Source organism: Crocuta crocuta, unplaced genomic scaffold, assembly GCF_008692635.1.
Source record: "Crocuta crocuta isolate KB4526 unplaced genomic scaffold, BGI_CrCroc_1.0 scaffold650, whole genome shotgun sequence".
Classification (NCBI taxonomy): domain Eukaryota; kingdom Metazoa; phylum Chordata; class Mammalia; order Carnivora; family Hyaenidae; genus Crocuta; species Crocuta crocuta.
Window position 1 is genome coordinate 88,969 of NW_027532882.1, and position 10,790 is coordinate 99,758.

General features: G+C 60.3%; 1 protein-coding gene across 2 annotated transcripts in view; it reads left to right on the forward strand.

Moving 5' to 3' along the window:
- The first annotated feature begins 1,093 nt into the window (after positions 1–1,093).
- ADAMTS10 (ADAM metallopeptidase with thrombospondin type 1 motif 10) overlaps positions 1,094–10,790 on the forward strand; it is a 16,161-nt gene continuing 6,464 nt past the window's right edge. For both annotated transcript variants that reach the window (XM_077745668.1, XM_077745669.1), the window contains exons 1-12: positions 1,094–1,162; positions 2,448–2,634; positions 2,795–3,141; positions 3,503–3,659; positions 4,509–4,726; positions 6,359–6,442; positions 6,541–6,686; positions 7,104–7,147; positions 7,295–7,400; positions 7,502–7,648; positions 7,818–7,959; positions 10,640–10,747. In XM_077745668.1, the coding sequence (XP_077601794.1) occupies positions 2,547–2,634; positions 2,795–3,141; positions 3,503–3,659; positions 4,509–4,726; positions 6,359–6,442; positions 6,541–6,686; positions 7,104–7,147; positions 7,295–7,400; positions 7,502–7,648; positions 7,818–7,959; positions 10,640–10,747 (1,587 nt within the window). In that variant the 5' untranslated portion in view covers positions 1,094–1,162; positions 2,448–2,546. The remainder of the gene's footprint in view (positions 1,163–2,447; positions 2,635–2,794; positions 3,142–3,502; positions 3,660–4,508; positions 4,727–6,358; positions 6,443–6,540; positions 6,687–7,103; positions 7,148–7,294; positions 7,401–7,501; positions 7,649–7,817; positions 7,960–10,639; positions 10,748–10,790) is intronic.

Consider the following 10,790-nt stretch of genomic DNA (forward strand, 5'->3'; position numbering starts at 1 on the left):
CACTGGGATGGGATGGAGCCTCCGCTGTTTCCGGGCCGCTTCCGCGCGGCATTTCCTCCTCCAGCGCTGGCACCGGCCCCGCGCCGGCCGCCTCCCTCCCGCCTTCTGGAAGGAGGGGCCGGGAGGAATGGCCAGGCCTGGGCACGCGCCCGTGTGCGTGTGCGCGCGCGCGCACACACACACACAGCCGCACGGGCACACACATGGCCACACACGGGGTCACATGGGCACACACCCCACGCACAGCCCCATACGTACACGCAGTCCCCTCACACGGTCTCACACACACACAGTTGTGCACACATCACAGTCCGTCGCCGGCCCTGGAATGCCCTAACCTCCGGGGCACGGGCATCACTTTCTCCCCCAGACCCACTGACCTGTTCCTGGCAGCCCCAGTGGCCCGGGCATGTCACACCTCCCCACACCGCCCTGCGGGCTGGGCCACTGCCCCAGATGCTCTTCCCTGCCCTGGCAGAGGACACCTGCCAACCTTCCGTCCAGACCCCTCCCCTCTGCATCCCCCATCCTCACCCGCCTGCGCTGGGTCCCCCATGCCCCACCAGAGCCAGAAGCGGGAGGGAGGCTGTGAGGTCTTTGGGAGGAGGGGCAGCCCAGGGGACAGTGGTGAGGACTTCAGGGGTGGGCAGCAGGAGAGGCTCAAAGACGCTGCAGCCAAGACCAGAGCCACAGAGCCAGGGCGGAAGATTCTGCACCAGGCCTGGCAGTGCAGGAAAGACAGAGGGACAGGATTGGGGGAAGGGGGTCCAGCGTCACTTGCGATCAGAATGCTGCCCCCTTGGCATGATGGGGGGGTAAGGCAGGAGGGGGAGGTCAGGACAACTCAACCAGGAAGGGGTTTAATCAGAGCTGGTCTGGGTCTCCAGGATGGGCTAGGGGACAGGAAGCAAGAGATGGGGACGGGGGGTGGGGGCCTTTGTTGGGGGACCGGGAACTGAAGGATGATCAGATCCTCCAAGAGGAGGTTCACCAGAGTTAGGGAGAAGGGCAGAGTATTCTCAGCCACCCCTGAACTTCTGACCCAGCCCAGCCCCTCCTCACTGCCCCCTCCCTGTCCAGGCACCAGAGAAGACACACTGAGGCCCAGAGGGGCTCACCCACAGGTGTCCGACACCAGGCCACCGGCTGGAGCCCCCAAAAGGTACAAACAAACGAGGGGTGATCCCCCGCCCAGCTCAAGGCAGCAGGAGGGTACAGAGAGTGTCTTGGAGTGAGCTCCCCATTCCTGGAGGGGTCCAAGCAGAAGCGGGTAATGTCAACTTCCAAGTCTGCATCTTGTTGAAAATCTGGCTCCCTCCCTCCTGTGCTGACCTGCCCTGTTTGGGGATCGACTCTCAGACTTGGCCAGGCCGCAAAGAAAACAAGACAGTGTGTGATTAAGGGGGAAACTGCAGAGAGGAGGAGGAGGAGGAGGGTGGAGACGGGAGTGGGGAGGAGGGTTTGGCACAGGGTAGTGGCCCAAAGCAGTGTCTGTGTGCAGCAGGCTGGCCTGGGGCTGATGCCAGAGAAACTGAGACCTGCCAGCCAGGCCTAGAGCTTCTAGAAAGAAGAATCTGAAAGGCGACGGAGCAGAACCAGGGGTCAGGGCGGAAGTACAGGGTTAGAAGAGAGGTCACAGGGACAGAGGCCACCTGCAGCGGTTCCGGGCCCAGTGACAGGGTAGATAGTGCTACCCATGGCAGGGGACCTAATAGTAAGGCCTAGGTCAGACGGGGTGAGGAGGGAGAGCCAAGCACTGGCCTCCGCTTTAATCTGGGCTGAAAATGCCCACTGACCGACACAGCCAAGTCGCATGCCAGCCTCCCTACTGCTCTGCACCCTCCCCCTCAGCCACTCTGCCCAGCCGCACCGGCCTTTGTGGTCCTGGATCCACACCCAGCTCTTCCTGGCCCCAGGGCCTTTGCGCCTGCTGGTCCTCCATCCGGGGCACCTTCTCCTGTCTCTTCACTGAATGAGTTTCCGCTCATCCCCCACACCCCTGCATCTGAGCTTCCCCATTATTACTTCTAGAGAACTTGTCGCAACCTGAACTCCTCTCATTCAGTCACTCCCAGGAGACCGAGCCCCACGGTGGGCAAGGACAGTGTCCGTATCATGCACAGTCCTTACCTAGGGAAGGAATCCTCAGGATTATTGTGGAAGTGAAACGAAATGGTGTGAAAACGCTCAGGCCGGTAGCTGGCACCTCATAGGTGCTCTTGTTTTCTTGCTCACAAACACTGTCTTGTTTTCTTTGCTCACAAAGTTGAAATCCCTGTGTATCCTAATAGTACAGGGAGGAAGGGGAGGGTGGGGACAGGGGGACTTCTGAATGAGGAGATGTCTTGGACGTCACTGGGGCCGGGAGTGAGGGGCCTAGGCACTGGATACACTGGGCAGCAGGACCAAGCACCCACCCACCACCTGACCCACCTCCTCCCTCCCAGGAGCCCGGTGATGCTGCCCAGGCTGTGAACAGGGGAGGTGGTGCTGTGGGGGCTGCTGGCAGCCGGGGCTGGAGAGAGACATGTGGACACGTGGCCCCTATGGCTCCCGCCGGCCAGATCCTCCGCTGGGTCCTCACCCTGGGGCTGGGCCTCACGTTCGAAGTCCTACATGCCTTCCGCTCTCAAGGTAGGGGCAGCCCAGGGGCGGAAGTGGGGAGGGAAGAAGGAGCTGAGGAAGGGTCGGCAGGGCCGGGATGGCATTCGTTGCAGGGAGGGCCCTGTAGCCAAGCAGCCAAGACACGGGTCCTTCCCAGGGCTCACCCCGAGCCTCTGACCCTCACCCACAGATGAGTTCCTGTCCAGTCTGGAGAGCTACGAGATCGCCTTCCCCACTCGAGTGGACCATAATGGGGCACTGCTGGCCTTCTCGCCCCCGCCCCACCGGAGGCAGCGTCGGGGCACAGGGCCAGCTGCAGAGTCCCGCCTCTTCTACAAGGTGGCTGCACCCAGCACCCACTTCCTGCTGAACCTGACCCGCAGCCCCCGCCTCCTAGCAGGGCACGTCTCCGTGGAGTACTGGACACGGGAGGGCCTGGCCTGGCAGAGGGCTGCCCGGCCCCACTGCCTCTACGCCGGCCACTTGCAGGGCCAGGCTGGCAGCTCCCGTGTGGCCATCAGCACCTGCGGGGGCCTGGTGAGCGGAGGGTCCTGGGAAGCAGGGAGAAATGCCCACACGTTTGGGAGTTCGGAAAAACACTCCTACATAGAGGTCAGAGAGGAATCATGGTGGATATTTTGAAAGCACTTTGAGCTCATCAGAAGGATTAGTTACTTTTTTTAGGATGCAGCCAAAGCCAAACTTAGAGGAAAATGTATAGCCTTAGGGATAGGGCTGAAAATTAATAAACTGAACATCCACCTCAAGAAGTTGGAAAAGGAATAGCAACAGAACCCCCGTAAGATAGAGGAATGAAATCATAAAGACAGAGAAAGGGTCCCAGGGGTCCTGGGAGCAAGATCTGATCCAAGCACTCTGCACACTACCCAACCCCTAGCATGGCCTCATTGTGGCGGAGGAAGAAGAATACTTGATCGAGCCCCTGCAAGTTGGGCCCAAAGGAGCCCATGGCCCAGAGGAGAGTGGCCCCCATGTGGTGTACAAGCGCTCCTCTCTGCGTCACCCCCACCTGGACACAGCCTGTGGAGTGAGAGGTATACCTGTCTTTCTGGGGATGAGCAGAGGGACTGGACTTCTTTGCCTTAAGGCAGAGGTAGGCAGGAGCATCTCTCCCTGCAGAAGGTCAGCAGGTAGCTCTGTGTGGGGAGGACTGGCAGCCAGCCAGGCAGCGGGACAGTAGGGCAGAGAAACAGCCTCTCCACCACTGCCCTAGTCCGATGGCCCAGCAGTGAGCAACACAGGCAGCTGGACAGCCAGACAGGTGCTCAGGTGTAAAACCCTCCATCCCCAGGATTCCTGTGTGATCAGATGGTCAAGCGACTGGGTAGTTGCAGATACTTGAGCCACTTCGCGGCAGAAACACCATTCGGAAGGTCCAGTGTACGGCCAGACTTTCAGGAGGACGGTTCTAGATCAGACGGTCAGGGAACAGGAAAGTAAGAAAGCTGCATGAGATAGAAATCTACCAGGGCAGTTGACAGCTAGAAAGCCAGGTTGCCGTGGGGACAAAGGCAGAGAGCCCTGGGACGTTAAATGAGGTACACAGTCTGACAGTCTGCAAGTAGGACACTGACACAGTGGGTCATACACACAGAAAAGTGGGTGGTGTCACCGCCTGACGGTCCGAGAGACAGGCGGGCGGGTTCGGTTGGGCAGGAAGACCACCGGGCAGGTGGGCTGTTCTCCAGTTTGGCGGTGGGGCAGACACTTCTTGGTAGAACCGGACATCTGGGTCACGGACCCACGGTGGGACTAGACCTTGTGCCAGAACACCCAGGAACCAAAGGATGAGGGGTCTGACGGCCCATTGGGCAGATGCGCCATCAGACAGGTAGGTGGACAGTCAGGGCAGGCAGCAGAATGACAAGAAGTCGTCCATCCAGACGAGAAGCCGTGGAAGGGGCGGCCGTGGTGGCTGCGTACCCTGAAGCCGCCACCTGCCAGGCCGCTGGGGAATGAGACGGAGCGCGGCCAGCCGGGCCTGAAGCGCTCGGTCAGCCGAGAGCGCTACGTGGAGACGCTGGTGGTGGCGGACAAGATGATGGTGGCCTACCACGGGCGCCGCGATGTGGAGCAGTACGTGCTGGCCATCATGAACATTGTAAGTGCCTCCCCCTCCCTGGGGGTGGAGCCCGGGCACCTGGAGCCTGCCTCCAGAGGTCAGGAAACGGGGTCTCACCATCCCAGCCACTAGCCCTGACCTGAGGCCCGGGAACCAGAATGGAGGGGACACAGGGGGAAAGGAGGCCCACGTGAGGAAGGACTGGGAAGAAACGGCCGCGCTCTGCGGCTGGGAGCATGGACTCGGCAGGCTGTGTGCCCTTGGACAAGTTACTTCACCCCTGTGCCTTGGTTTACCCATCTGTAAAATGGGGCTGGTAATAGTCCCCGCTTCACAAGGGTAAGGTGGTTGCAGTGAATCGATAAAGCATTTAGAACAGCGCTCAGCTCGCAGCAGGTGCCGTGTAAGTGTCTGCTGTATAAAATAAGGACACAGGGCGCCCGGGTGGCTCAGTTGGCTAAGCATCTGACTTCGGCTCAGGTCATAATCTCATAGTTTGTGAGTTCAAGTCCCACGCTGGGTTCGAGTCCTGTGCTTTGGGGGAAACACGAGCCCCGGGTGAGCCCCGCTTCTCTCTCTCTTCCTCTCTTCTCTCTCTGCCCCTTGCTCACTTCGTCCTCTCTCTCAAAGTAAAATAAAACAAGGACACCGATTGCATGTCCCTGTCAAGGTCGTACCTGTCAAGGTCAGCTGCACACACATGGCCCGCACCTGTATGCACGCAGAACTGTCCTGTGGGCACCTGCCTGTAACTTCACATAGGTGCCCTCGCTGACCCACACTCAGATATACCCGCTGCCCACACCAGATCTCAGTCCAGCCCCTGGGTCTCCCTGAGCCTCTGTTTCCACCTTTGTACAATACTATTATCACGGCATCTACCACAGAGGTTAAGAGGTGGGGGAGGGGGTCGGGGGCAGGGAGAGCAGCCGGAGGGAGCATTTGGCACTTGGCTGGAGCCTGCCACATGGCACTGCTGTTTCCCTGAAGCAAAAAGGGAGGAGAAAAGGTTCAGCAGATGGACAGAGGGCCCAGTGTGTTGACATGACCTCGTGTGTGACGCCCCTGCGTATTGCCCTGGCCCCGCTTCCCTCCATTGGGCTTTTAAAGTTGTCTAAAACCTGCCAGGGTTTTTGGGGGTTTCTACATGGGACAGGGATGCCCCAGGCTCCAAGATCACTGCACCATGCGGCCTCCATCGTCTATGCCCATTCCCCCGGAGCACCCCCTCCCCTCCCTGGCCACTGTCTCCACAGCTTCATGCCCCCTACCCCTTCCAACCTGCTTGTGGTGCTCCTCAGATCGGTCCCTTTAGACGGTGGTGGGATGCGGCCGAGTGTGCAGGGCTGCCTGAGGGCGGGCAAGGATGAGCCAAATGGGGGCAAGTCAGAAAGAAACTACTGGCAAGCGACCGTGCTTTGGAGGCAGGCTTACCCAGAACTGAATCCCACCCGGGGCACCTACTGTGTGTCCTGGCCTCCCTGCATGTCAGTTTGCCCCTCTGTGAAACGGGAATGATCGCAGCACCGGCCGGTGTGAAGAGGTACCCGGCACGCTTAGCCTGACTCCCAGTGCGCGGTGACGAAGGACAGCTATTGTCACTGTTGTGTCTTCTGTTTTCTGCTCTGAGCCTCTCTTAAGACTCGGTCTCTCTTGTTTCTTGGAGGCCAGGTTGCCAAACTTTTCCAGGACTCGAGTCTGGGAAACATCGTTAACATCCTGGTGACACGCCTCATCCTGCTCACAGAGGACCAGGTGCGTGGGCGCCCCCCCCCACCGCAGCCCTGCACACCAGCGCCACCTGCCCTCCCAGTGCGGCTGGCACCCACGTGCTCCCCTCTGTGTGCCCGCAGCCCACCCTGGAGATCACCCACCACGCTGGGAAGTCCCTGGACAGCTTCTGTAAGTGGCAGAAATCCATCGTGAGCCGCAGCGGCCATGGCAACGCCATCCCGGAGAACGGTGTGGCCAACCATGACACAGCAGTGCTCATCACGCGGTGAGGGCCGGGGAGGCTCCAGGCCGGGCCGAGGCACCAGCGGTCCCCGGGGCCGCCTGGCTCCAAGCAGGGACTGCTTCTGCTGGGAGATGGGAGAGGCTGGAACGCTCCGGCTACTCCAGTGGGGCGTGAGGGGGCGGAAGGGGCTGCTGGGAGCCTGAGAGCAGAGAGAAGGTCAGGGCCAGTGGGGCCAGTTGGGCACAGACGCACCCGTTCACTCACTGTCTCATTCCTGCGGGCAGTCAGTCAGTCACTCATGCACCCCCGGCCTCCCCAAGGTCAGCTGGGGGCAGAGCACGGGGTGAGGGGTGAGCGGCAGGTGGAAGTGAGCCGCNCCTCCCCCCTGCTCACGTTGGCAGCAGCAGGGCTCAGGGCTGTGGCCCAGCCCCTCACCACCAGCTCATCCTTCCTCTGCAGCTACGACATCTGCATCTATAAGAACAAGCCCTGCGGGACACTAGGTACTTACACCCTGTGGGTTTGCAGGCGCCTGTGAAGCCAGCGGACAGGGGACCCCGGCCCTGGTGGGGGTGGGGGGACCCGGCAGGGTGCACGGACCAGCCAGCACCAGCCTGAGCCCAGCCATGTGCCACGTACCCGTGTCGCAGGCCTGGCGCCCGTGGGCGGGATGTGCGAGCGGGAGCGGAGCTGCAGTATCAACGAGGACATCGGCCTGGCCACCGCCTTCACCATCGCCCACGAGATTGGACACACGTGAGGCCGGAGGGGGCGGGGGAGGGGGGGACACAGCAGCGGGAGGCCGGGAGGCCGGGCGCGTTCCCAGGGCGCCCGCAGAGCCCACACTGCTCCCCCAGGTTTGGCATGAACCACGACGGCGTGGGGAACAGCTGCGGGGCGCGGGGCCAGGACCCGGCGAAGCTCATGGCCGCCCACATCACCATGAAGACCAACCCTTTCGTGTGGTCGTCCTGCAGCCGCGACTACATCACCAGCTTCCTGGAGTGAGGACGCCGTGCCTGCCCCGCGCCCCGCCTGCCCACACTCAGGGGAAGGGTCCGGATGCCAGAGCTGCCTCCGAGGGCCCCTCTCCCAGCACCTACGCCCCGCTGGGCTCCCCCAGCTTTTGGCCTGCAGCCCCCTAAGGTGACAGCTGCTTTCTTCTCACCACAGCTCAGGCCTGGGGCTGTGTCTGAACAACCGGCCCCCCAGACAGGACTTCGTGTACCCGACGGTAGCGCCCGGCCAGGCCTACGACGCGGATGAGCAGTGTCGCTTCCAACATGGAGTCAAATCGCGTCAGTGTAAATACGGGGTAGAGAGAGCCTTCCTGCTTTCCTTCCTGGGAGGGGAGGGGCCGCAGGGGGTGGGAGAGCCGGGAGGGGGGTGAGCCCCCGTGGGGGCTGGGGGAAAAGAGGTGCACAGGTGTACGAAGGTCCCAAGCACTCAGAGGTGGAGAATGGGACCAGATTTGGGGGTGGGGGCTGGGCCAGGGAGAGCTCGGTCATTACCTTCTGTCCTTCCTATCAGGCCTCCTGTGGCTTTAGCAGAGCTAAGGTCCCAAGCCCCCTAACTGGGCAGGTTTCAACCAAACATCCAGACTGGGTGGGAACCGTTCCCTGGGGGATGGACCGTCTTCCCCACATGGCAGAGAACCAGACAGAGCCTTCCAACCACACCCTGTCTTCACTCCCCACACCCCCCACCAACTGGTTCACATGACCCGTGGCTGGATGAGCTCTGAGCCGCCTGACTGACCCCATCACTCGTTGTGAGGTTTAGATTGACCTCCCAAAGCCCCGCCCTGTGGTAGACCAGCAAGCTGGGGATCCCCCCCAGGTGCCCCCAAGAAACTGAAGGCCTGCTAGCTTCCCCTAGACTCCAAAGGTCAGAGTTTGGATGGCCACGTCCAAGCTAAGGCCGTGTTCACCCAACACATGAACAGGCAGCGGGTAAAGTGTCCTCACTTCATTCCAGTATGAGAGGAGGCGATAGGCCCTGGAAGATTTTCTAGCTAATCCACTCTTGCCCCACCCCCACCCCCAACTTGGCTGTTGACGACAGCACCCTTAATGAATTTCTAAAGAATCTGGAAGCTATCCTAGGCCATCTGCTGTACCCCAGGTGTCCCAACAATGATGGACAGTGCCTGACACTCCCTGAGCACTCGCTATGTGCGAAGCATGTGATGTGTATCATCTCATTTAAACTGTTGGCGATCCTGTTATTCCCACAAGACAGATTGAAGGGACTGAGGCATAGGGAGGGTGCCTTGCCCAAAGTCACAGTTCCGGAGCATGTCAGAGCCAGGATTCGAGTCCAGGTCTCTCTGTGACTCTAAATGTCACACGGAGGGAGGGGAGGGGAGGAAGTGCCAGAAAACGGAGCTTGATCGGGTGCTGGCTGTATGCTGAATTGATTCTTCCTTTTATTTTTCCAAGGATCATCTTCCCGGCGCCCCTGGCAAAGGGGGAAAGTATTGACTACATGTCACTTGGCTAACATGTGTACAGAGCTGGGCCTCGAGCCTAGTCCAGAGATAGCTGTGGTCCTTGTTACACAACATCAGGGAGTTTATGCAATCCCTCTCATATCTGCCCTGTCACATGCCTCTTAGGTAGGCAAGGCCTGTGCTGTAGATGAGGAAACTGAAGCCCAAAGAGGGGCATGTGCTGCAAGTCAGGGGCGGAGCTGAAGTCTCCCAGAGTGCCCACCCGCCCAGCTCCTGCATGTGCACCACAGCGCCTCCTTGTGGACAGGAGGAAAAACAGGACTGGAATAGCTCGCTCTCTTTAAGAGGGGTCCCAAGGGGGGCCCGGGGCATGTGATCTTTTTTTACAAACGGCCAGAAGGACACAAGCCAAGTGAAGCCAGAAAACCAGACTGAGATTTTAGCTGAGATGTGTGCCCTGGGGGGGCAGAAGGCAGGGACTCTGGAGGCCGTTTGAGGGAGCAGATTTGAGAAAAACCTTCTGAACTTCTCATACGTGTGCGGGTGTCTCAGAGGCTGACCCGGACAAGGGCCGCTCCCGTAGCTCTTGATTGGTCCAATGCCAAATCTCCAAAACTCGAAAGCATTAGGTTCAGAGAGGAAATTCCACATAAATGTTAAAAAGGATACCAAAGGATTTCCACTTCTTGGGTGTTGGGGAGGGAAGACCCCGGGAGGTGGGGCAGGATGTAGGCTAGAGGGTCAGAGACTTGGCACGCTCGAACCCACTGGGGTTTGTCCAGGGATATTAACCAAAAGGGTCAGAGTGACTTCCTGGGACTTGCCCAGCCCAAGCAGGATTCAGACGCAAAGGTGGGCAGATTTTTCAGGGGGGGGAAGTAAAGGAATGCCCCACCCAGATCCAGCCTGGCCTTTCCCCTTGCCCCTGTCCTCCAGCAGCCCACAGATTAAAAGCTTTGGGAGTTTCCCCAGTGTGGGTGGGGGCCGCAAGGAGGATCACCGGCTGGAAAAACTCCGAGATGAGGCCTTTGACCTGGGCCATCTCCCGGGCCTGAGTTTTCAGAATTGCTGTTTACCCAAGGGCTGCTTCACCCATCCCGAAAAGGAATGCAGAATCATCATCATTCCTCAGCCGGTCCCAAGTTTCCTTCTGGAAACTCAGGAGGCACCAGAGTGAATCGGTCACAGACTGGTCCCTCAAAGGTCTGGGTTAAACCCAGGCTGCCCCTTAGAAGCTGTGCGGTCCCTAGCAAGTGACTCTACCTGTCTGGGCCTTGGTTTTTTCTCAGTGAAACAGGGGTAGTAACGCGTAAGGGAGTTTGTGGCACACACGGACGTTGGATAAGTGCGGCTCGCAAGGCAGAGGAGGCCTCAGGCCATGCCGCACGAGAGGATTCAAGAAGGCTCCTTGAGACCCAGCAAAGGGGCGCCGGGGCCCCACTGCTAGGCGGCCGGGAGCGGGTCGCCGCGTCGCCGCCTGGCGGGCGGGCTGCCAGGGGGAGGAGGGCGGGGGGCGAGCCTGAGCGGGCGCCTTGGCCCGCAGGAGGTCTGCAGCGAGCTGTGGTGTCTGAGCAAGAGCAACCGGTGCATCACCAACAGCATTCCAGCCGCCGAGGGCACGCTGTGCCAGACGCACACCATCGACAAGGGGGTGAGCGAGGCCGCAGGGGCCCGCCGGGCCCCGCCCCCTGCCC